Raw genomic sequence first — 27,037 nt, 5'->3', positions numbered from 1 at the left:
GTAGGAATTGCTAAAGGGAATTCTTTAAACTGACAAAAAAATTTACTAATTAATAACATGAAACAAGCACAAAATTCAATCATATAAATAAAACAGAGCCATATTCAGAAAACTATTGGATTGTAATGTTGGTATAAAAGTATAGAGTTATATGCAAAGTTATTATAAGCTTGAAGTAGGTGGTTATAAGATGTTCCATGTAAGCCTAATGCTAACCACAAAGCAAAAATCTTTGTAGAAGCACAAAACAAAAATAGAAAGGATTCAAAGCATACTACTAAGAACACAAACCACAAAGGAATACAGCAAGAGAGAAGGAAAGAAATGAAGTATGTACAAAACAATCAGAAAACAACTAACAGAATGACAGTAATAAGTCCTTGCCTAGCAACAATCACATTGATTGTAAATGGATTTATTTCTCCAATAAAAAGACATAGAGTGACTGAATGGAGAAAATGAGACCTAACTATATGCTGCCTACAAGAGACTCACCTCTTTTTAGACACAGACTGAAGGTGAAGGGATGGAAAAGAATACTACACACAAATGGAAACCAAAAAAGACTGGGTGGCTATACTTATATCTGACAACATAGACTTTAAGTCAAAAACTCTGGGAAAAAAAAAAAAAAAAGGACATCACATAATGATAAAGGGCCAATTCATCAAGAAGACATAACAATTGTAAATTTATATACACTCAATATTGAAGTACCTAAATATATAACACAAATATTAAAGGATATGAAGGCAGAGATAGATTGTAACACAAGAATAGTAGGGGTCTTCAGGATCCTATTTCAACAATGGACAGATAATCCAAACAAAATTAATAAGGAAGCATTAGACTTGAGCAACACTGAACCAAACAGACCTAACAGACATGTACAGAACATTCCAACAGCAACAGAATACACACTCCCAAATGCACAGAGCAATCACCAGAATAGATCACATGTTAGGGCACAAAACAAGCCTCAGCAAATTTAAGAAGACTGAAATTATATTAAATATCTTTTTGAATCACAATGGTATGAAACTAGAAAAGAATACCAAGAGGAATTTTGGAGAATTCACAAATACTTGGAAATTAAACATTCTCCTAAACAACCAATGGGTCAATGAAGAAATTAAAGGGAAAATTTTAAAGGATCTTGAGACAAAAATGGAAACACAACATATTAAAACTTATGGGATGCAGCAAAAGCAGTTCTAAGAATAAAGTTTATAGCAATAAAGGCCTACATCAAAAAGGAAGTTATCAAATAAACAACCTAAGATTATACCTCAAAGAACTAGAAAAAGAAAAAATTAAGCCCAAAGTTAGCAGAAAGAAGGAAATAATAATGATCATAGCAGAAATAAATAAGAGAAAGGCAATACAAAAGATCAATGAAACAAAAAGCTGCTTTTTTTAAAAGATAAAATTGACAAACTTTTAGCTAGACTAAGAAAAAAAGATCAAATCACAAAAGAGGACATTACAGCTGATACCCCAGAAATACAAAGGATCATGAAAGACAACTATAAACAAATCCCAACAAATTGGAAAATCTACAAGAAATGGATAAATTATTAGATGCATATAACTTACCAAGACTAAATAATGAAGAAATAGAAAAATCAGAACAGACCAGTAACAAGTAAGGAGATTGAATCAGTAATAAGAAGTCTGTCATCAAAGAAAAGCCAAAAACCTGATGGGTTCACAGCTTAATTACACCAAACATTTAAAGAATTAATACCAATCTTGCTCAAACTCTTCCAAAAAAATTGGAAGAGGAGGGAGTACTTCCAAACTCTTTATGAGGGCAGCATTACCATAATACCAAAGCCAGACAAGGAAATTACAAGAAAATTACAGGCCAATATCCTTGATGAACATAGAAGCAAAAATCATAAACAAAATACTAGCAAACTGAATTCAACAACACATTAAAAGGATTATCGCCATGATCAAGTGAAATTTATACCTGCTAGGGACAGATCCAAGATGGCCGATTAGGAGCAGCTCAGGATTTCAGCTCCCAGTGAAAGCACGGAGGGTGAGTGGACGTTGCATTTCCAGACAGATTTTTATTGCCCACAGACCAGGAGATTCCCAGGTGGAGGAGTCCCACGGGTTGCCAGTGTGGCTGTTTCGGCCTGCACGGCTGTTTTGGCTGGCATGACTGTTTTGGCCGGCGTGGCTGTTTTGCCAGCACCCCGGCACGGCCGTTCTCCGGACAACATACACAAGTCTGGGCACTGTTTTAGCTGGCGATTGGAGCTCCGGGAAGGCAGAGTCGCCCATTCATCTGATTTAAAAGGGGACTGAAACAGGGAGCCAGACCAGGAGAGTCCCAGGCAAAAAAGCGCCATGAATCTCAGCGTGGCTGTTTCAGCCAGCGCAGTGGGTTGCCACACGGGAAATCACACATCCCAGCGCCTTTTCAACAGGTGACTGGAACACTTGGGAGACAGTTGACTGTTAACTAAAAAATAAAAGGTTCTGAGGCAGGGAGCCAGGTGATCAGGCTCGGCTGGTCCCACCCCTACAAAAAACAACAACAACAATGTGAAACGCTCTGGATTGAGAGTTTCACAGCAAGAACAGCTGAACCCGGGATGGGCCAGCTCTGTGGGGGAGGGGCGTCTGCCATTACCGAGGCAGTCCACCACTACGGAGGCAGTTTGCCATTGCTGAGGCAGCCCACCATTCCAGAGAGAATCCACCATTATAGAGGTGGGCTGCCATTGCCGAGGCAGTTCTAACTATATCCGTATAAACAGGACTTGAGGGAAGTTTACACAGCAGCTGGGCGGAGCCCACAGCAGCTCAGCAAAGCCTCTGCAGGAAGACTGTGACTAGGCTGCCTCCTCTTTGGGCAGGGCAGCCCTGAAAAAAGCCAGCAGCACAACAAAAACTCATAAATAAAGCCCTAACTCCCCGGGACAGAGCATCTGGGAAAAATTAAAAAAGGGATTTATGAGTTCTGCTGCAGCAGACTTAAACGTATGTGCCCAGCAGCTCTGAATGAACAACAGAGCTCACAGCTCAGCACTAGAGATCCTATAAAGGACAGATTGTCTCCTCAAGCAGCTCCCTGACCCCCATATATCCAAAGAGTCACTTCATAAAGGAGAGCTCAGGCTGACATTAGGTGGGTATCCTTCAGGGACAAAGCAGAAGAAGAAATTGGCAGCAACCCTTAGTGTTCTGCAGCCGCTGCAGGTGACCCCCAGGCAAGCAGGGCCTGGAGTGGACCTCAGCAGTCTTACAGCAGAGGGGCCTAACTGGTAGAAGGAGAACTAAGAAACAGAAAGAAATAACTTGATCAACAACCTGGACATCCACTCAGAGACCCAATCTGAAAGTCAACAACTACAAAGACGACAGGTGGATAAATACACAAAGATGGGAAGAAACCAGCACAAAAAGGATGAAAACACCTGAAACCAGAACGCCTCTCCTCCTACAAGGGATCACAACTCCTCACCAGCAAGGGAACAAGGCTGGATGGACAATGAGTGTGATGAATTTAAAGAATCAGGCTTCAGAAGGTGGGTAATAAGAAACTTCTGTGAGCTAAAAGAACATGTCCTAACCCAATGCAAAGAAACTAAGTACCTTGAAAAAAGATTTGACGAAATGCTAATGAGAAAAAACAACTTAGGAATATAAGTGAATTGATGGAGCTGAAAAACAACACTAGAACTTTGTGAAGCATACACAAGTTTGAACAGCCAAATTGACCAAGCAGAAGAAAGGATATCAGAAGTCAAAGATCAACTCAATGAAATAAAACAAGAAGGCAAGATTAGAGAAAAAAGGGTAAAAAGGAATGAACAGTCTCCAAGAAATATGGGACTATGTGAAAAGACCTAATCTACATTTGATAGGTGTACCTGAATGTGACGGAGAGAATGAATCCAAGCTGGAAAATACTCTTCAGGGTATTATCCAGGAAAACTTCCCCAACCTAGCAAGGCAGGCCAATATTCAAGTCCAGGAAATACAGAGACCACCACAAAGATATTCCTCAAGAAGAGCAACCCCAAGGCACATAATCGTCAGATTCACCAGGGTTGAAATGAAGGAGAAAATGCTAAGGGCAGCCAGAGAGAAATGTTGGGTTACCCACAAAGGGAAGCCCATCAGACTCACAGCAGATCTCTCAGCAGAAACCCTACAAGCCAGAAGAGAGTGGGGGTCAATATTCAACATCCTTAAAGAAAAGAACTTTCAACCCAGAATTTCATATCCAGCCAAACTAAGCTTCATAAGTGAAGGAAAAATAAAATCCTTTGCGAACAAGCAAGTACTCAGAGATTTCGTCACCTCCAGGCCTGCTTTACAAGAGCTCCTGAAAGAGGCACTAAACGTAGAAAAGAACAACTAGTACCAGCCAATCCAAAAACATACCAAATGGTAAAGAGCATCAACACAATGAAGAAACTGCATCAACTAATGGGCAAAACAGCCAGCTAGCATCAAAATGGCAGGATCAAATTCACACATAACAATATTAACCCTAAATGTAAATGGGCTAAATGCCCCAGTCAAAAGACATAGACTGGCAAATTGGATAAAAAGCCAAAACCCATCAGTGTGCTGTATCCAGGAAACCCATCTGACATGCAAGGATACACAAAGGCTCAAAATAAAGGGATGGAGGAAGATTTACCAAGTAAATGGAGAGCAAAAAAAAGCAGGAGTTGCAATTCTCATCTCTGATAAAATAGACTTTAAACCAACAAAGATCAAAAGAGACAAAGAAGGACATTACATAATGGTAAAAGGATCAATGCAACAAGAAGAGCTAACGATCCTAAATATATATGCACCCAATACAGGAGCACCCAGATACATAAGGTAAGTTCTTAATGACTTACAAAGAGACTTAGACTCCCATACAATAATAGCGGGAGACTTTAACTCCCCATTGTCAATGTTACACAGATCAACCAGACAGAAAATTAACAAGGATATCCAGGACTTGAACTCAGACCTGGACCAAGCCAACCTAATAGACATTTACATAACTCTCCACCCCAAATCCACAGAATATACATTCTTCTCAGCACCACATCACACCTACTCTAAAATTGACCACATAATTGGAAGTAAATCACTCCTCAGCAAATGCAAAAGAATGGAAATTGTAACAAACAGTCTTTCAGACCACAGTGCAATCAAGTGGGAACTCAGAATTCAGAAACTAACTCAGAACTACACAGCTTCATGGAAACTGAACAATTGGCTCTTGAATGTTGACTGGATAAACAGTGAAATGAAGGCAGAAATAAAGATGTTCTTTGAAACCAACGAGAATGAAGACACAACATACCAGAATCTCTGGGACACATTTAAAGCAGTGTCTAGAGGAAAATAAATAGCAATAAATGCCCACATGAGAAGCAAGGAAAGATCTAAAATCAACACCCTATCATCAAAATTGAAAGAGCTAGAGGAGCAAGATCAAAAAAACTCAAAACCTAGCAGAAGACAAGAAATAACTAAGATCAGAGCAGAACTGAAGGAGATAGAGACACAAAAAACCCTTCAAAAAATCAATAAATCCAGAGCTGGTTTTTTGAAAAGATCAACAAAATAGACCACTAGCCAGATTAATAGAAAAGAGAGAATAATCAAATAGATGCAATAAAAAATGATAAAGGGGATATTACCACAGATTCCACAGAAATACAAACCATCATCATAGATTATTACAAACAGCTCTATGCACATGAACTAGTAAACCTGGAAGAAATGGATAAATTCCTGGACACTTGCATCCTCCCAAGCCTAAACCAGGAAGAAGCTGAAACCCTGAGTAGACCAATAACAAGGTCTGAAGTTGAGGCAGTAATTAAGAGCCTACCACCCAAAAAAAGCCCAGGTCCAGATGGGTCACAGCCGAATTCTACCAGACATACAAAGAGGAGCTGGTACCATTCCTTCTGAAACTATTCCAAATAATCCAAATAGAGGGAATCCTTCCCAAATCATTTTATGAGACCAACATCATCCTGATACCAAAACCTGGCAGAAACTCAGCAAGAAAAGAAAACTTCAGGCCAATATCCATGATGAACATAGATGCAAAAATCTTCAATAAAATACTGGCAAACCAATTGCAGCAGCACATCAAAAAGCTTATCCACCATGATCAAGTTGGATTCATCCTGGGGATGCAAGGCTGGTTCAACATACACAAGTCTATAAATGTAATTCACCACATAAACAGAACCAAAGTCAAAACCACATGATTATCTCAATTGATGCAGAGAAGGCCTTCTTTGACAAAATTCAACAGCCCTTTATGCTGAAAATCCTCAGTAAACTAGGTATTGACGGAACGTATCTCAAAATAATAAAAGCTATTTACAACAAACCAACAGCCAATATCATACTGAATGGGCAAAAACTGGAAGCATTCCCTTTGAAATCTGGCACTAGACAAGGATGCCCTCTCTCACCACTCCTATTCAATATAGTATTGGAAGTTCTAGCCAGAGCAATCAGGCAAGAAAAAGAAATAAACGGTATTCAAATAGGAAATGAGGAAGTCAAATTATCTCTATTTGCAGACAACATGATTGTATATCTAGAAGACCCCGTTGTCTCAGCCCAAAATCTCCTGAAACTGATAAGCAACTTCAGCAAAGTCTCAGGATACAAAAAAATCAATGTGCAAAAATCACAAACATTCCTGTACACCAATAACAGGCTTAAAGAGAGCCAAATCAAGAACGAACTGCCATTCACAATTGCTACAAGGAGAATAAAATACCTAGGAATACAGCTAACAAAGAACGTAAAGGACCTCTTCAAGGAGAACTACAAATCACTGCTCAGTGAAATAAGAGAGGACACAAACAGATGGAGAAACATTCCATGTTCATGGTTAGGAAGAATCACTATCGTGAAAATGGCCATATTGCCCAAAGTACAAAGGTTCCAAGAATACCCAGTGGGAAAAGAATAGTCTCTGTAATAGGTGGTATTGGAAAAACTGGATATCCACATGCAGAAGAATGAAATTCAACTCTTACTTCACACCATATACAAAAATCAACCAAAAGAGATGAAAAGATGTGACTGTAGGACCTGAAACTATAAAACTACTAGACAAAAAGGAGGAAAACTCCATGACATTGATCTGTGTGATGAATTTTTGGATTTGATCCCAAAAGCAAAAACAGACAAATGGAATTACCTCAAACTAAAAAGATTCTGCACTACAAAGGAAACAATTAACAATGTGCAGAGACAACCTATAGTTTCAGAGAAATTTTTTGCAAGCTATACACCCCATACAGAGTTAATCTCCAAAATATATAAGGAGCTTAACTCAATTGTAAGAAAACAAAAACTGAATGAAAAAATAAGCAAGGGATCAAAATAGGTATTTTTCAAGGTAGACGTGCAAATGGCCAACAGGCATATTAAAAATTGCTCAATATTGTTAATAGGGATGTGCAACTTAAAACTACAAGATATCACTGCAGTTTTCAGAATGTCTGTTTAAAAAAGACAAAAGATAAGTTTTAGCAAGGGTGTGGCGAAAAGGGAACCCTTGAATACTGTTGATGGGAATGTAAATTAATATAGCCATATGGGAAACTGTATGGAGGTTCCACAAAAGGTTAAAAATAGAATTGCCATATGATCTAGGAATCTCTCTTCTGGGTATTTATCCAAAATATTTGAAATCAGTTTGTTGAAGAGATGTCTGTACTCACATATTCATTGCAGCACTATTCACAATAGCCAAGTTGTGGTATCAACCTAAGTGTCCACGAACAGATGAAAGGATAATGAAAATGTGGTATGTATACATAATGGAATACTACTCACTCTTTAAAAAAGAAATACTGTCATTTGTGACAACATGGATGGAACTGAAGAACATTATGCTAAGTGAAATAAGCCTGGCATAGAAAAACATATACTGCATGTTCTCACATATATGGAATCTAAAGCCATTAAACTCATAGAAGCAGACAGTCAAATGGTAATTACAGAGGCTGGGGAGGCAATGGTCAAATTATACAACATCTAAGAAGGAATATGGTCTTCTTTTTAGTTCTATCGCACAGCATGGTGAATACAGTTAATAGAGTATTACACATTTCAGAAGTGCTGAGAATTCCAAATGTTCTCACCACAAAAATTTTAACCAGCTCAATTTATTTCAATTATATTTATAAATTGTAATATCAGCATGTACCCCCAATAAAAGTATACAATATTTATTTTCAATTTCCATGCAAGAGAAAATAGTGGTGAGGGGGTCACCGGTGTGAGGGTGGTAGAAGCAGGTATGGACATAAATAAGATAGTTCAGGGAAAGCATACGATGTGAAAAGGGAAAGAAGGACAGAATTCTGGTGAATAACAGCTTTTAAGGAAACTTTTTTCGGGGAGACAGAGTCTTGCTCTGTCACCCAAGCTCAGGTGATTCTCCTACCTCAGCCTCCCGAATAGCTGGGACTACAGGCATGCACTACCATACCTGGATAATTTTTGTATTTTTTTGTAGAGACGGGGTCTTCCTGTGTTGCCCAGGCTGGTCTTGAACTTCTGGACTCAAATTCTTTTGTCGTGGCCTCCCAAAGTGCTGGGATTGCAGACATAAGCCACCACACCCAGCCAGGAAGAGGAAACTTTTAAGTGAATGTAGCTAAGAAAATGGTCATGGAAGAAGGCAAAGTAGAAAAAGTTTCAAAAGAGGAATGATCAATAGGATCACATATAACAGGGAAGTCTAGAGACTGAGAAGTGAATGTTGGATTTGGATATTAGACTACTGGTGACATTAGCAAGAGAAATTTTAGAGAGCTATGTGGGCTGAGGTCACGCTGCAGTTGGTCCAGAATAGTGAATTGTAATGAAACAGAAGAAACTGAGCATTGATGACACTGATTACTCTTCCAAGAACCTAGACACAGGGTGGTTAAGGAAATAGAATTGAGGAAGACTTTTAAGATAGAAGAAACTTTGGCATATTTATATGCTGACAGATTGAAGATCAAAGAGGGCAAGGCTGAATACATAGGGAAGAATAGTGGATGATAGGAGAATGGGAACACAGAAGCCTTGGCGCTCTTGGGAAGAGGGGTAACACTTCCTCTGAACTAGAAGGAGGTTAGGTACACACATATATGGGTAAGGAGAAATAATAGTGGGAGCTTAAAAAAAGATGTCTGATATTATAAACTCATGAAGCAAGAACAGTTACTTGTTTGTGGGAAAGAAAGAGTTGTCTAGGAGAGAGTCAAGAATAGTGGAATAGTCACCATAGGTTTTGGAAATGAGGCTGCTGTGGACCACAAATATCTACAAGCTCTCATATCATGGATTTATTGTTTTCTCTGATCTAACCCACAGACACAGTTAAAGGGCACAAATGTGTGATGAGGGTCCAGGTTCTAGGTTGGAGGTTTGCCAAGCAGGTGTGGCTGAAGGACTAGTAGTTAAGGGAGTTAATGGTCCTGGTGAGAATGGGGATGATGTGCCTTAGGTCTGGAAAGGCTAGGGAAAGAAGTATGAAGAGTGGTGGGAGTGCTGTCTATCAGAGTAGACTGGAGGGGGTGGGGCAGATATGGTAATCTTACACAAAGACAAGGAATAAAGTAGTAAGGCTAGAGAAAGTTCTGAAAAAGGAAAAAGAATATAGGATCACAAAATTCTGTATTGTGAAATAGCCTGATGTGTAACCATAGAAGCAAATGTTCAAAACTGAGTTGAGGTAAAAAGCTGTAAGTAATTACGGCAAGGGGATTGGGTGGGAGGGCAGGCTTTCCTCTAGAACACTGAAGTCATCCAGGATGATGGTGGGACATGAGGTAGAAGGAAACAGGTTGCTTGATACCCAAGACTGGGCAATCTGGGAGATTAACTATACCATGGACACAAATGATAAAAAAGTTAAAATAGTTGGATCCATACATTTTGGTAATGAGGGATTTTTATATGGGATGGGAAGAAGCAATGGTGCAGAAGTGAGGACCTGGGAGAATATCCTCTGATCCTTTGCTCAAGTCTGTGTAATATGGGAGCATGTGCACGTGCAGCCTTTTGTGCAGGGAAAGAAGTGTTCTCACGTGAGTTTTCTTGAAGTCCAGGAAGCGGTAACAATATTTAGTGAAGAGACTGGGGCTGCAGGGGAGTTTATAAGGAGAGAGTGACTCCAGAGAACAGTGGGAAAGATTGGAAGTGAGGGGAAACTGTGTTGGAGTGGGGTTGAGGGAGGTTCAGTAGTGAAACCAAAGAATGTGGGGATCCGTGAGTACATAGGAGAAAAAGGCATTTTAGGGCAGTAGTGAAGGATAGCAGGAGCCGGCCTGAGGACAGTAAGGTTCGAAATAGAAAGCTGTTGCAAAAATGGTAGTGTTTTCGTCCCCTTGACAATGAAAGGGGAAATATCACTGGAAATATTTCACTGCAAATATCACTAGGTTGTGGACCTAGGTTCTATGATTGTTTACCTCCCCTTCCCTATCTTGTTGGTTATATATATAACAGGATATATGCCAGGATATCAAATGTTTGCCTTTCCCCCAGAGCATCATTAACATAATCACTCAAATAAAAGAAGAGTCCCCTTTGATTGATTCAAGTAATAGGGAAAATTGAGTTCACATCTGTGCGGGTGGACCGATGTTACTCCATAAGCCGTGGAGTTTTGAGAAGCAAGGAGCTTTTTTTCTTCTCATTTTTCATTACGATACCCTGGACTTACTACACTGGGTTTCTTGAGTGACATGACTATGACTGCAACAGTAAGAGGCTGAAGTTGCAAACATCTGACAATTATTAGTATGTAAAATAGCAAAAACAAGAAAAATGTACTGAAACAAATCATCAGGGACTTTTCTGTGAGATGAAACATTGAAGTAACAAAAAATGACATCAAACAGAACAAGCCAAAACAATGAGCCTGGTGCATATAGTCTATTTTTCTGATTATTGACTTTGGGGAGCCCATGTCCTTCTCTAGTTCATAGTTCCATCATAAGCATTATATTTTATATCATTTATTAGAGTATGTTTTTAAAGCATAACAATCTTTTTTAATTACACTTAAATGACTCTATGGATAGTTTTAATATTTATATTTTTAATCAATAGAATTACATTTTGATTACATCTTTGGAAACATATTCATAGCGCTTAAAACACAGCTGAAATCATGTAGTTTTCCAATAGACTCCTTTAAAAAAGTGCTTTACTTTGCAGAATTATAAGCCAGAAAGTACTATGGCATTAAGTTATTGCAAAGCATTGCGATTTATCCAGTAGAACACATGGCTATGGACCTTGTACGCTTCTTACATTTAACTACGTCCTCCTTACCCTTACAGAAAAGTAATCTCTGCATTATTAATGTACCTCAAGACTACTAAATGATCCACACATTAGCCAGCCAATCTGTAGTGGCCCCCAATTTTATGCTATCTATACTGGCACTGATTTCAATCACCCTTCCACCATCACCCCCTCCTCTCCAGGCTTGGAAAGATGCTTGCTCCCTCTTCTGGTCCACTTTCGCTAGGAAAGGTTTTGGTAATAGAGCACATATTCTTTGTCATGCCACATTTTGAGCTGGCCTTCCTGTTGGACATGTCTAAAATCATAATCTTAGCAATGCTTAACCCCAAGATTCATGTCGTCATCAGATAGGACTGGCCATGACAGAATATGGCCCAAATAAATCCTAGTGGGAACTGGACCTACTGCAAACATCTCTCACTCCAATACTGGAAAAATAATCGTATGCTCCCCAGTATCTCTTCATGCAGGAACGCAAGGTCTGTGTAGACAAATGACTGTCCCACCAAATTTTATCCAAATGTGATTATCATATGCCAAACACTGAAAGAACAATTAATCTTGAACAGTTTATCTTGGGCCTACTGCTTCATCATTAATTAGGAGTTAACCTGCTTTGTGATGACAGAAGTCTCTAAAATCCCCTTTTCAAGCAGTATGGAATACTGATCTTACCTGGCTCATTTGCAGAAATCTAATACTTCACCAAACCAATTATGACCACACAAAACCTCAGAACTACTTATTATACCTAGTTGCCACTCTCTAATTTTCTACGTCAAAGCAAAGTTCTCAACACTTGAGTGTCTCATTGGGCTGTTCTATTGGATTTTTATGTTTAATTTGATTATTTGAAGTCAGTAGGTCACTTGATTACCATCAATGATCCTATTAAAAGATGCTGCTTGCCACACTTTTTCCCCTTCTGGTTTTGTTTGGCAACTTAATTGTTCTCACCTTTGCTTCTGGTTGTTTATGGGCTGTTTCATTTGCTGCCATCCCTCTCCCTTTTTCATTAGATCCTTGAATGATTTGGGAATGCGAAGGCACCCAGTGCACTATTACTAAGCTCTCAATACATATTTGTTGAGGATGATGATATTTACATTTTTAATGTTCCCAGAGACTAAAAATTTGATTTGGACAATATTTTGAATTTTAGGGTTTAAATTAGGTTAGGTGTCTTAATGGAGTTCTTGGTCAGGTCTCTTCATATTACAAGTGTAATAGAAAATACAGGTTATTATTTTCTTAAGCAACCACTAATGCTGAAAGAAAACACTGGTACATGCATGCATTTCACTTCAAATTCATCATTTAACATCCATGCCCCCTGACCCCCGCCATTTTGAGGATGAGAGCTGATTTGAAGAAGCCCTCTGAGAATTTGATTCCACGGCCCTTTCTAGGGCACCAGGTAAATCCTCCTAAAAACAGCAGCTCCTGTTCTGTCCCTCTCCTGAATGAAATCAGACTCTCCGATTCCCATCTAGCCATTCTCAGGGGATTCATTTTTCAGAGACTCAAGTGGGTGGTGAAATAGGTAATCCCAGGGCATTTGGGGGAACAATTTAGGGCAAAATATGAGTTTTCTTTCTTTAGAATGGAATTTCATCAGCGCCAGGATAGCCCAGACCACAGGAAGTTTATGAATGCCTTTGTGATGGCTAGCAGGCTGGGCACAAGTCAAAGCGGAGGTCCGCCCTTGGGCAGTGGGACACTGAGAAGGTGAGTCAGCTGCTAAGGCCTTCTGGACTTGACTGACAAGGAAAGCTGACAGTAGGGACTATCTCCACAGCTGTCAGTGTGTCTCATGATGACATCCACAGAATTGTGTTCCTGAAGGTGATGCTATAAATGTCAGAGTCTAAAAGATCATGCAACCACTTTATAAATCCACATAGGCACTTCAACCCTCAGAACTGAAGTCACTTGTTAATATGTAAATGGTGGCTTCTCAGTCTATCCCCAAATAAAAATATATCTTATAAATGTTACAAACATTTAAAATAATCATAAAATAGTTTACATATTTCATTATTTGGCTCAGAGTTCTGATAGTGAAGCGAAGTGCGGCTCTTTCCCTCCCTTGCATTCTAACTAGAACATGGTCCTTAGCAAAGCGTGGACACTGCAGGAGCACTGAGACCCACATCAAACCTGTCTGCCATATTTTCTGATAAGGTAGGAAGGTACATTTCAGATATCTGGAACCTGGCCTTTCTCATCTGTCACCACTATATTTCTTCACTTTGCTGGCCTAGGGGAACAATACTATATTCTAGGACTTACAGGTTCACATCTCATTGGCTGTTGGGCCAATGTCTTGCTCACCCAAGAGAAGGCCAAAACAATGATGAAAGGCATTGCTCACTCAGTGCTCTCAGAAGGCAGGACTGACTCTCGCCAAAGACACTGGCTTGAAAGGTACAGAATAAGATTTCAAAACTGTTTGTATGGCTTATCAGGGAGGGAGGAAGAGAGAGAGACGAATATGTATCTGTTGCAGGGTATCAGCTCCCAATTTCTCATTGGAGGAGGTAACTTCATCTTAGCCCCCACTATGCCCAGAACCAACTTTGGTTGTGACGCCTACCCAGAGGTACTACTAGCCCTTAGAGAAATTCCTGCAATAACTGAGCTTCTGGACAGAATTCAGCCAGGCTTGAACCTGAGAAGAGATGCCCTGTGAAGTCCTTTTTTAGGGAGCACCAAAAACATGCCAGCAGGTATATTAGTTCTCCTCTTTCTTGCCAGCTGGAAAGAAAAGAACCATTGAAAGTTCTAAATAATTGAAAAGAAAATCAGATTGGTTTATTGCTTCTGCTTGTATACAGAGCTGAAGAGCAAGTTTGAGTGAGTGCCTGGAGTGGCAGTGGATGAGGGGAATTATGGAAGGGAGAGGGGCTCCTCAAGCTTCTATTTTTTAAGAGCTGGAGTCTTGCTGTATTGCCCAAGCTGGTCTTGAACTGGGCTCAAGCAGTCCACCCATCTCAGCCTCCCAAAGTGTTGGGATTACAGATGTGAGCCACTGCACCTGGCCTTAAATCTGTTCTTGAGCAGTGGAGAGAAAAACAGAAAGGAAGCAACCCATTGGCTAAAATAAAATACATTTTTAAGAAGGGCAGCTCTCAGTGAGTGATTGTGATGGCCACCCTACTAGGGCTCTTCCCTCGCCCTCTGGAGCTCCTCCCTTCATCCTCTCCTGTACTGCTGGGCCCAGCCTAGTGTGGAAGAAGAGTGAAGCTGAGCTAGAAGTATTTTCTGCTAGTGCCCCACCAATTCAAAGACATTAAATTTGGAGTGTAAGTCTGCCTTTGTGTGAAGCTTTTATCTATGATGACATCCTGTTCTTGAACTCTGATACTGTAAAGAATGCAGATGTCTTCACTCCATGATTACACTCCTAAATGAAGATTTAGCACATTTCATTATGGTAATCCTCAGCTCAGCCTCTATCCCTGTGTAGCTACTAGATTTATAAATCACAGTCCAGTAGAGTGGCAGTTGGAGTCCCAAATTATTAAAAGCCAGAGCCAGAAAGTCTTCTTGAATTGTGCCATTCTCATGGTTTGCTCTTGATTCTGATTTTCTATGCTGGTATATGGAAATCATCTTGGACAGGTCTCCAGGGATTCCAGAGAAAGAGCATGGGTAAGAGTGGGTAAGCTCACCCACTTAGATATCTAAGTGCACGTTAGTTTGCATTTCCAGATCTGCTTCTATTTTGGATAGTACACTTTACAAAGCTTATTAGAAAACTGGCCTAAAAGAACACGTTTTAAAGAGCATTAAAAAGCATGAAGAGGAGGCCTTCCAACCTCAATAGCAACATTTTGAGGTTTGACACAGCAAGATATTTTCCTTTCTTTCAAAGAACATTATTTCTTTCTTTCAAAGGACAGCCAGCTCTCAAGAGTAATAGATAATAGCAATAGGGGAGCAATTCGACTCACATTCAAGCTCCAAAGTTCACTGGAGGCAAGCATTCCATCCTCTTCCCTTACCTAACCTTGTCTCACTTGCTCGCATAGACTTAACTAAATTTCATCTCTTCTTTTTCCTTTGACCACTCTTCTGGCAAATGGACTAATTAATAAGTGGTCAAAAGGCTGAAGAAAGAGAATAAGCCCAAGCTTGATAACCTATGCCTGGAATATGGCAAGCTGGCCCTGTAGTAACTTTCAGATGAATTACAATTTTTTTCAGACACCAGCAGGTGAACTGAAATCATTCTATTTGTCTCCCACTTCTTCCATCCAGAATCACCGATCTCCGCTGGGGCTGGTAAAAACAGCTGGTTGAGGTCTCTAGTCTCTGGCCATTCTTAGGGATGGTCATTTTATTCCTAAGTGTAACCCCTTCTGGTGTGACCCATGTGTTTTCTGCCAGCTCTCCACAAAGAAGGTCAGGGGAAACTGTCTGAGTGGGACTTCTGATAGGGGACAGCAGGACTTTGGAATCTGTCACTGTGGATGAGGGGGGCAGGTGGTCCATAACAGGGAAAGGAGGACTGAATAAGATTAGGCTCTGAGGTCTTCCTGGCCTTGACCTGTGGAAAGGCTTAGATCCCCCAGATGGTCGCTCCAGTTTTGAAGAAAGAAGGTTGTCCCCAGATGGCTCTGTCTCTGAAGTACGCTTTCTGCATTGCACTGTTGCGTCCTGCATCGAGAGCAGGTTAGGCGAGCCTGGTTCTAGAGAAAGGGTGGGTCCCTCACACAGGCAGGGTGCAGTGGCTTCCACTGGTGAGGACTTAATGGCACCGCGATCTTGCTTTGGTTTTTCTTCCTTTGGGCTTTCCAGGGAGGAGGGAGAATCATCTTTGGCAGGTTTCTGAGTGGTCCCACTGGTTGAGCTGGGTTCCTCTTGGGTCCTTTCCAGAGGTGGAGCCCCACTCTCCTCTGAGCTCTGAGAGGGCAGGGGCTGTGGGATCTGGGTGTACTGAATCTTGGGTGGGATGACTGGGACCGCCCTGGCTTGGCACATTTTGACCATGAAGGAGGTTCTCACAGCTGACACACTCACAGGAGCTGAGTTACGGCGGCCTGTCAGCACATGGGCCACAATGTCCAGGTCCTGGGGGTCCTGGGAGTCCTGGGAGTAAACCCTCCAGGGGTCTGCTTTACAGTAAGATGAGGTCATCCATGTGACCTTTGGGTCTCCTGGCTCAGAGACCTGCATTCCAGGTGAACTAAATGAGGCTGCATTCTCAAACCAGAAGAGGTCAGCAATGGGAATAGCAGGGTCCAAGTTGAGGGAAGAAGGCCTGTTTTTCCCTTTTGGGGGCCCACACTCTGTGCTCTTCAGCTGTAACTTTGTGGGATGCTCTCCAGGGGAAGGGCTGTCCTGTATACTGGGTGAACTCTCCTTGCTGCTCTCTGGCCCAGGAACACCACCCTGCCTAATATGTGGACTGCTGTGCCCCAGGTGTGTCCCCAGCTCCTTTCCCTCTGGTAGGCTGATAGGGCTGGTTTCTGCTGGCTTGGTTTGCATACCACTTGGTCCCTTCTGGTTGGGAAGAGCCTCTGCCCCTTTGAGGCCAGAGAACTCTCTGAAGGGCCTCAGGGCATTCTCATCCCATCCAGTAATCTCTCTCCTGGGTGTCTGGGGCTGCAGAGGGTCAGAATTCCTGTCTGTTTCAAGATTAGCACAGCTGCTGGAGGAGGGAACCTCGAGAGTCCACTGGCTTTTAACCGGGGGTTTGCTATCTAGAGAATGGCTCTGACGAAGGCTGGGCCTGTGGGAAAGCCTCTTCTCCAATCGGTGACCCTGAAGGCCCTGTATTTGGGTCTCGTGCACGTCTTTCAGGGTGGGGGAGTGAAGCGGACTGGTCACCCACTGGGGCTCCTCCCAGGGCTCCACCATCTCCAGGCCATGCTGGGCAATGTCTGTCACAGTGTCATCTTCGTCACAGTCTGAAGGCTCCTGTACTGAATGGGCTACATCCTCCTCTCCTTGTGAGGTGATCTCAGCCTCCCTGGTTGGGCTTGGAAAACCACATCTTTTCCCCTCAGAAGCAGCATTCTTTGAATTTTGCTTGTCATTTTGTCTTGGGGTGGCCTCCTTTCCCTGACAGGGGCTAGAGATCCCAGGGCTGTCTTGGGACTCCCGCTGGTCTATGTAGGGATATGTCCCCAATTTCCTGGATGAGTCTTCTCTCTCTGGGCTGCCCTTTGAAAGCAGGACTGGAGGTGCCTCCTCCAGAGGACTTGGAGGGGGAGCAGCAGGTGGGACTGAAGGAGACAGATTTCCTGGGCCTCCCACTTTTCCTGTTGCTTGAGGAGACGCGGTCTCAAACGGAAATATTTCCAGAGGAGCCAGGCTGGCGAGGTTTGGATGCACGCCCTGCTCAAGCTCCAGTTTCTCTCTATTGGCTGCTGTGGAAGCCCCCTGTGTGCTCTGATTGGCTGGATCCCTAGTCCACACCTCCAGAGGGGCGGAGCCTGAAGCAGAGAAAGCGCCACAAGGTAAGCTCCCAGGAGGCTCTGGAGGAGCAAAGGGCCCCAGGCTCGACTCAAGAATAGGCTGAACTGGGCTGGTCTTCAGAGCAGGTGGTGGCAACGATGAGAGCTCCTCCTCAGATTCAATGATTTTCAACTCCTGTTGAATCTCGGGCCAGATCAGGGCATTGGCCAGATCATCTTCATCCTGAAAAACATCAATAAACTGATTGTCTTAGAACCAAGTACTCTGGGTGCTGACATCAGTGTTTCCAGTGAGAGGGAAGGGACTGGCAGTGCCAGCCTGTGCCAGCTCAGCAAATAAAGGATGCAGCACCAATAATACCTGTAGCTGTGTGAGTGCTCACCATGCACCAGCACTTACTTTAACTGTATCTTGTGTAATTTTCCCAACCACTCTAGGAGATAAACACTACTATAATTACTTCCATTTTATAGATGAGAGGTCTAGGTTCAAATAGATTAAACAATTTACCTAAGTCATATAGCAGCACATCAGGATTGAAATCCAGTTCTGTCTATAAGTACTTAATTTCTGTGCACTGTTGCTTATAAAACAAACAAAAACCCTGGTTTCATTTAGCTTCAGGTTCACTAGAAGGCTGGCATCACTACAGTGATGCCAGTGCCTGGCAAAAAGTTCACGTTAAATACATGTTTTGAATGAATGAATGAATTGATGCCTTTACTTGTTCCCTTGAATCCACTTGGTTCTCTTTCCAGCACTAACTGACCTGCTTCTCAAAGCAATGCCATTCATTCTTACAGAGTCTTCCCCGTAAGAATTCAATCAATTGCCATATGAATCTCTACATCTTTCCCCTTCTACAAATGGAAACACATCTTATAGAGACTGAGCGATTCTGATGACGCCATGGCACCCCACTCTGCCCTAACTCTCAGCACATGGTTCTTTTGTGTGCGTCCTGAAAACCAAGACTCTGGAAGCAAGTTCAAAGGCACCCTCCTTTCTGGGACCCTCCTCTGATCACAGAGCTGCCTCCCAAATGCAGGACTCCTCTTTGGGTATCCCTGGAAAACCTCCTCACACCTTCTATGGAAGAACATCCCATAAAAACCTTCTTGGAAAATTCCACCTGTAAAAAGTAGACAAGGTGTAGTCCGCTCCAGCATTGCATTTTAACTTCTCCAGAGGCCACAGGAAGAAATAGTTCTGGTTTTGGAAATAAGTATAGACAACTGCCCATCCAGGATGTTTGGAAGAAGGCTGAACTCTGTGGATGATCATATTTGGGACTGGGGTATGACAAGCAGGTCTCGTGCTGCTTCTGGGATTGAATGTCATTGCATTTCAAGGACATGTTACTGGCTTATGGTGACCTCAGGTCAGAAATATTTAGAGTTCAGTCTATCCTAGGGAATCTGAGCAGGACGTTTCCCCATCACTGCAGGACTTCTGTAAAGTCTACTGCAAAACAAATCTCACACCTTCATTATAAGTTTGTCTCTTAAAGTCCCTTTGGCAGAAACTGATTTTTCAAAAAAAAATTTTTTTCAATCTACTTTAAATTGTACCAAGAGCCCTTGGGAAAAAAGAACTCCACCTGGTTGGAGCAGGCAGAGAGTGCACCTTACCATCTCATGGAGAATCACAGCTTCGGCTCTGGCCCCAGGGCTCTCCTGCAGGGTGCTGGACCCCACCTGGTCAGCCTCTTGTCCCTCCTCCACCACCTTCTCTGGATTTGGCCTCTTCTCTAATTCACTTGAATGTTGACAGCCGAAGGAGCTTTCTGGGGTTTTCTTCTCCTCTAGGTGACTGCCTAGCTCCTCGGACAGTCCTTTGCTGCATTCCACTGTCCCAGGTGCTTCAGGTACTGGCTTGGCATCTTCAAGAGCTGCCTTCTTAGGTACAGAAGCTGCAGTGAAGATGGAGTTATCGGTTAAAGGAGACTTCACTTCAAGAGAGACTGTTCCCAACACAGTCACTGTCCTGTCTCCTGGCCCTGCTTCAGAAGGATGGAGTGAAATCCCCCAGCTCACTGCTCCTTGCATTTACTCTTTTCTCCTAGCAATATCCTGGTCTCAGTTCCCAGAGTTATAGATTGTCAGATAAGGAAGGGACCTCGAAGATCACCTATCCGGTGGTTCTCAACCAGGGTCTATCTTGCTCCTACTTTTTTATTCTTTCAGTGGATATTTGGCAATGTCTGGAGACATTTTTTGTTTGTCACAACATTGGGGAGGGGTAAATGCAACTGGCGTCTAGTGGATAGAAGCCAAGGATGTAGGGAGGAGATCCCATAAGTCCTGAGGCAGGAGCAAAAGGTCTCAGCCTATTTCCATATAAATAATGAAGAAGAAAGTAACTAGAAATATAACCATATTAGTTATTATTCACAGGTTATCCTAATTCTTTTACTAATGGCTCTCAGGTCAGAAGTGTGAACCTGGGGTGACATTGTGAAATGAATGACACTAAGGCAAGATGCTTTAAGCCTTCTGTCATGCCCGCATAAGGGCTGCTGGAGGGTGCCTTGGCTGTGTGGCAGCGCCAGCGCTTAAGTGCCCGCTGTTTAGCCAGCTAGGGAAGGAGATGTCCAAAACGGCCGAGACATCTCCTTCTTGGGGAAGTTTGGAGAAAATTCCACTTCTCCAAGCTCTTGTGGTAAGGCCTGACAGCTGTGAGGTAGGCCCGCAGACATCCAGGTGCTTAACTGTCTCTATGTGATGCTGTGCGTCAGTGGTCACGTTCCATGTCTACTCTCATGTTCTGCTTCTGCACCTGGTTCCTTTTTTTTTTTGAAAAGATAATCAGTAATAGTAATATAAATCTTAATGTTTTTGTTCTTTCTTGATAAGTATGGAAAAAGTGCTGATGCATTATGCTCTTTACCTTACTTTGGGTGCCAGAAATTCCCGAGGCCCTGAATGACACGTGATGTACTTGACTCTATCACTGCCACGCCCTACCTACCCTGCCCCCAGATTTGTAACTTAATGAAAGTGAGAGCGTCTTGGCATTGGGGGCCACTGCTGGTCTCCGCAATTTGAGTAGCAGGGGACCCCTGGGCCCAAACTGTCTTTTCTCTATCTCTGTGTCTTGTGTCTTTTATTTCTACAATTTCTCATCTCCGCACCAGCTGGGATGGGCTCACAGAATCCTGTAGGGCCGGACCCTATATCTGGCACCCAATGTGGCAGTGGACCCTACACAAGGATGCTGCTAAATATCCTCCAGTGTACAGAACCTGTCCCACAACAAAGACCTATCCAGTCTAAAATGTCAGTAGTGCTGAAGTTGAGAACCCATGCTCTAGCCCAGTCTCTCACTTCTCAAATAAACAGACTCTGAGAAGTCTATTAACATCACAAAACTCTATTATTCATATCTTGCTGCAAAGATGTCTTTTAATTATGATTAACAGTTTCTTGTGTAACTCTTCCAAGGTGTTATCTCCTGTCAATTTGGATCTATCCAAAGTAATTAAGCTCTGCTCTTAAACATCTATGATATCAGGAAGAGGCAGGCAGATCTCAAGTTTGGCCTCTGTTGCTCTGCATGAAGGAAGGCCCTGTTTCATTGCATAAAGCTGTTTCCACACTGTGGATTAAAGACTAAGCAAGTACCCAGGACTGTGCTCAGCACATAGCAGGCCCTCAATAAAATTACCATTTACAATGGTATTAAGGAACCTGGGTTTGACCAGGCATGGTAGCTCACACCTGTAATCCCAGCAGTTTGGGCGGCTGAAGCGGGCAGATCACCTGAGGTCAGGAGTTTGAGATCAGCCTGACCAACGTGGAGAAACCCCATCTCTACTAAAAAAAAAATACAAAATTACTCAGGCATGGTGGCACATGCCTGTAATCCCAGCTACTCAGGAGGCTGAGGCAGGAGAATCACTTGAACCCGGGAGGTGGAGGTTGGCATGAGCTGAGATCGTGCCACTGCACTCCAGCCTGGGCAACAAGAGTGAAACTCTGTCTCAAAAAAGAAGAAAGAAACCTGGGTTCAAATGCTAATTTCTAAATGAATCTTGTAATCTTGGTACAAAGGCATCATAATACTTGCTTTCGGGCCAATGTGAGGATAAAGTAAACAATGGAGGCAAAGCATATAGCACAGTGTCTGGCATATGGCACAAGCTCAGAAAAGTCTGTTGGTTAAGATTGGTTAAGACTAAACCACTCATTGCCATTGGTTACACTGGTATCTTAACTCTGAGGTATCTCACCACAGGCCAGCCCAGCGACTCAGATCTAGTGACAGCATCCTGATGTCTGAACTAAAAATGCTTCAGAATTCACAACAGTGGTATTTCCTTTTGCCCATCACTTTGTAGGCTTATTTCTTGAAATTCAATTTTATCTTTGAATATGTAAAATATTTACAGAATTCGCAAGTTAAAACTGTAGGTCACTCCTTGGTGATCCATGGGGCGATTGGTTCCAGGACCTCCCTCCAATACCAAAATCCATGTGTGCTCAAGTCCCTGATATAAAATGGCATACATAGTATTTAACCTATGCAAGGATAACAGACTGTCTCTTAAAGACCTATTGGGGTCCAGGGACCCACTCTTTTAGAGAGGATAACAAATCTCACAAAAGCCTTTGGAAACACTGTTTTCCTCAAAGCCTTTACTTTCTCCCCTTTCCCTCATCCTGCTGCACCCACACCAGCCCATGACACCATTTTCCAGACAAGATATGACTTGATGCCCCTGAGATTTGCTCATCTGTGCACTCATCCCGCAAGGAAAAGGACTAACATCTTCTGTGAGTCAGACCATGGACAGGTTTTTTTTTTTTTTTTTTTTTTTTTTGAGACGGAGTTTCGCTCTTGTTACCCAGGCTGGAGTGCAATGGCGCAATCTCGGCTCACCGCAACCTCTGCCTCCTGGGTTCAGGCAATTCTCCTGCCTCAGCCTCCTGAGTAGCTGGGATTACAGGCACGCGCCACCATGCCCAGCTACTTTTTTGTATTTTTAGTAGAGACGGGCTTTCACCATGTTGACCAGGATGGTCTCGATCTCTTGACCTCGTGATCCACCCACCTCGGCCTCCCAAAGTGCTGGGATTACAGGCGTGAGCCACCGCGCCCGGCCCATGGACAGGTATTTCATGGACATTTTCCCATTCAGACTTCATTACAGCCTTTGGGATAGGAGCCTCCTCTGATTTGCAGATGAAAAACAGGCTCCGAAACCTCTCACTGCCAAACTGGCAAAAAGCAGTAAAGCTAGCATCCGAATCAGCTCAGTTGGGTTCCAAAACCTACATACATCCCACAACATGCAGCTGCCTCTAAGCCCAGAATGCCCTTTCTCATCTTTTCTGTATGGAGACACACTACCCATTTATGAAGGCTCAGTCCAAATGTCACCTCTTCTAAATCTTCTTGGAATCCTCCTGAGAGAACTGCCTCTGCTTCATGCCCTTGCCATCTGTTATGAACACCTCTTGCATGGTGCTTTGGGTATCTAAGCCCTCCCTAATTCCAAAAATCCTGAGGAGGCTCCTATGCTGCTTCCACAGGCTGACCTTGTGCTGAACTTCAGTGCAGAATTTCAATTTCCCTTCTTAGTTTGTGAGCTCACTGTGGGGAAGGGATCATGTCTTAACAATCTTTGTAACTCCATAGCCCATACTGAACACAGGAGGGAGTGTGGTAGAGTGTTACAAGCATGGATTTTTTAAATGTCTGAATTAAAATCCTGGTTCTTCCACTTCCTTGGTATGAGTGATTGGGCAATAACCTATTCCTCTTTAAGGAAATGGGGATAACAGTGACTACTTATATCATAGGATAGAGGGGAGAAATGAGATAATATTTGCAGGACACTTAGGAGAGTGCCTGACAACCTAATGGGTGCTGAAAATGTCTAGTATTAATTGAAAATAAACATTCCTAAATCATAATTAATAAACATTTGTTGGTTTGACTGTCAGCCATCCTCTCCTTCGGGGTTCTCAATACTTCCACTTTATGCGGCTCAGGTTTGCTTGTTGATCAAAGAACCCCTCCTCACTCCAGACACACCTAGAGACTCAAGTCTGGCCAATCTCAGAATTGGACAGGACAACAGTGATTGGTCCAGGGCTGGGCATATGACTTAGACAGGTCCAATCAGCATCCTTCCTGCATTTGATATAAGGAAATTGGGAGAGGGATGCTCTTTCTCGTTGCTACGGTTGCTAGCCATGTTGTTTGCAAATGTAAAGTAGAAACGAGGATGGGTGGATGGAGAGAGAAGGAGACTGGAAGGATTGAATCCCCAGTTCTAGCTCTGCAGCTCTGCATTCCATTTTAGGTTTTTCTCCTGCCTTCTCACTCTATAAGTCAATAAAATGACAGGTAACATTTATTATATGTAAACACTGTTCTGAGAGTTTCATATGCATTAAATAATTTAACATTTACAACAAACTTATGAAAAAGGTATTATTAACATAATTATTCCCACTTTACAGATTAAGAAACTGAGGCACAGAGTGGTTACGTTAACCTACTGAAGATCACACAGTGAAATGGCAGAGCCTGGATGTGTACCCAGTCTGGATCTAGAGCCCACAAACTTAACCACCTCACCATATTGCTTTGCAAACTTGAAGCGAATTTAAGTGTGGTTTTTCTCCCTTGCAATGGAAAGAGACCCTCTCTCCCCTACTTTACCTGTAGAAGTCTCAGCTCCCAGTGGCTTCTCGTCTTCTGGCCAGCCTCCGCTCTCTGACCCATGAAAAGAAAACTCTTCTAGGCTGGAAAGAGACTGCAGCTCCTTCGGGGGTGTTCTGCACGGCGTGCTGTTGGTGCTGATGACGGCGGACACGCGGAGCGGCACGGACACCGCAAAGGGCTCAGAGATGTTCAGCGCTTTGCGCTGGTGACGCGGCGAGGGCTCCATCTGGAAGAGGCTGCTGGTAAAGACGGATTTGCTGGGGCTGTCGTTCGAAGTGTAGAACATACCCAGCATCTTTGGGGCTGTTTGCTCGCCCTCGGGATCCTCAACAGGCCGGAAAACCTTCAGCTGTTCTGGTAGGGGCCGGGTCTGAGCGCCCTGGAGATGGCCGCGATCGGTGCTCACATCGAAGCCACCCTCAGCCCCCGGAGGCATCCCCTCCTGGCCCCATTCGCCCTCCTGATTGCTGAGGTCACATGAGCTGCCGGTGCCGGTGGAGTGCATTTTTGTTGCTGGAATGAAAAATCCACCGGTGGTAACTGTTCGATTGAAATTTCCCTTGGCTTCTTTTCCTAGTAAAAAGGAACAAGTGCATGGTCAGCAGCCTGGGCACATATGCAATGGCAGGCCTTCCAGTAAGGGCAGGCGCATCACATTTGAATACTAGAGAGGCACAGCATTCTAACAGGGGCATAACCGCCCAGGAAAAGACAGGTAACAACTGGATGACGAAAGAGAAAGCAGTTCCTCATATGCACAGAATTTTAGCATGATGCTCTCATAGGACCATTTGCTGTCATGCCATACAGATCACTTTTAAAATTTGCAGGTAGAGCAGTTTTCAAAGAAAGATTGCTGCTAAAGTTGCTCAACAGAGCCATCATCTACCAGGCACTCAATGTAGATCATGAAAAAAAAAAGGAGACAGATGAGAGGCAGTAAGATGGTATTCACTAAAAATGAAGATGACAAAAAGGAATAATAAACAGAATCTTGTCTTATTTTAGAACTTTAAAAACTTATTGTTTTAAGTTTTCTCTGGCAGATGGACCCAGACAGGGGGGTTTGATTTCCCAGCAAGGACACAAATGCTGTTATCAACTAGACCTTTCCCACATTTCTCAGGCTTCTTCCTGTTGATTCAGAGGATGAGAAACTAGAAATGTAAATTAACTAAATATTAGAAGGCACAGTTGTGAGGAGCGAGTTTTTTTTTTTTTTTTCCTTTTTCCTGAGATGGAGTCTGGCTCTGTTGCCCAGGCTGGAGTGCAGTGGCATGATCTCCACTCACTGCAACCTCCACCTCCCAGGTTCAAGTGATTCGCCTGCCTCAGCCTCCCAAGTAACTGGGATTACAGGCATCTGCCACCACGCCTGGCTAATTTTTGTATGTTTGGTAGACAGGGATTTCACCATGTTGGCCAGGCTGGTCTCAAACTCCTGATCTCAGGTGATCCATCCGCCTTGGCCTCCCAAAGTGCTGGGATTTACAGGCATGTGCCACTACACCCAGCCCAAGTTCTTGACTGACTTAGAAATGAAAGCAAAGAAGAGAAAAGTCTATGTGGGAAGTAAATAAGCTTGGAGATGGTATGTGAGTTGCCAGGGATCTAGAAAATAATTTCTAACTTGGTACTAAGCACTATACTGGGCATCTTGCATAACTCTATGCTTAAAATTCTTATGACCACCCTGTAAGGAAGTGTAATGATCTCCTTTAATACACAAGGACACAAGAGACTCAGCAGTCAGATGATCTGTCCAATACTCATATGTCACGTATATAATGACCTATATTTGGAAATATTAACTCCTGCAAAACTGGGTAAGAACTGCCCAAGAAGTTTCCAAACCAAATCAAATGGATGAATATAAAAGTAAGAAAATGCTGAAAGCATCAAATTAACTTAAGAAGATCTCACTGAGTATTATACAGGTTTAGAATTATTGCTATTATTAATTGTTATTTTTTGAGACAGGCTGAAGAGCAGTGGTGCAATCTTGGCTCACTGTACCCTCTGCCTCCTGGGTTCAAGCAATTCTCATGCCTCAGCCTCTGCCTTCTGGGTTCAAGCCATTTTTGTGCCTCGGCCTCCTGAGTAGCTAGGATTATAGGCACGTACCACCACACCTGGCTAATTTCTTGTATTTTTTTTGTAGAGACAGGGTTTAACCATGTTGGCCAGGCTGGTCCCGAACTTCTGGCCTCAAGTGATCCACCTGCCTCAGCCTCCCAAAGGGCTGGGATTATAGGTGTGAGCCACCAAGCCTGGCCAAGGTTTAGAATTATTTTTAAAATGTTGTTCTAAAGATTTCCTGTATTGTTTTGGTTTGACCCATTTTTGAAAGAAAAAAATATCTTGTATTAATGGGACTGGGGTCATGGGATAAGTATAGGGGAGTTTTAACAGTCTGTTGCCAGACAAGTCCTTTGCCTGGTAACTTGTAATGGTATTTGTCGGTTACTTAACAGAAATAGAAGGAAAAGATACAGGCAAGTCAGACCTGAAGGATAGATCTATGAGAACAAATGTTATGTGTTATTTTGGTGATGAGTGCTACGTCATGTGCAACTACATACACATCTATTCCAACAAAGGATACTGTGGTTTG

The 27,037-nt window shown here is 42.7% G+C and overlaps 1 protein-coding gene across 2 annotated transcripts in view; it reads right to left on the bottom strand.

Moving 5' to 3' along the window:
- Positions 1-10,929: 10,929 nt before the first annotated feature.
- ARHGAP31 (Rho GTPase activating protein 31) overlaps positions 10,930-27,037 on the bottom strand; it is a 118,735-nt gene continuing 102,627 nt past the window's right edge. For both annotated transcript variants that reach the window (XM_012463954.2, XM_012463953.2), the window contains 3 exons: positions 24,421-24,996; positions 19,380-19,660; positions 10,930-17,970 (listed from right to left, as the gene is read on the bottom strand). In XM_012463954.2, the coding sequence (XP_012319377.2) occupies positions 15,553-17,970; positions 19,380-19,660; positions 24,421-24,996 (3,275 nt within the window). In that variant the 3' untranslated portion in view covers positions 10,930-15,552. The remainder of the gene's footprint in view (positions 17,971-19,379; positions 19,661-24,420; positions 24,997-27,037) is intronic.

Source organism: Aotus nancymaae, unplaced genomic scaffold (assembly GCF_030222135.1).
Source record: "Aotus nancymaae isolate 86718 unplaced genomic scaffold, 86718_ANA_hifiasm-v0.15.2.pri h1tg000011l, whole genome shotgun sequence".
Classification (NCBI taxonomy): Eukaryota; Metazoa; Chordata; class Mammalia; order Primates; family Aotidae; genus Aotus; species Aotus nancymaae.
This window is presented reverse-complemented; position numbering and strand designations above follow the sequence as displayed.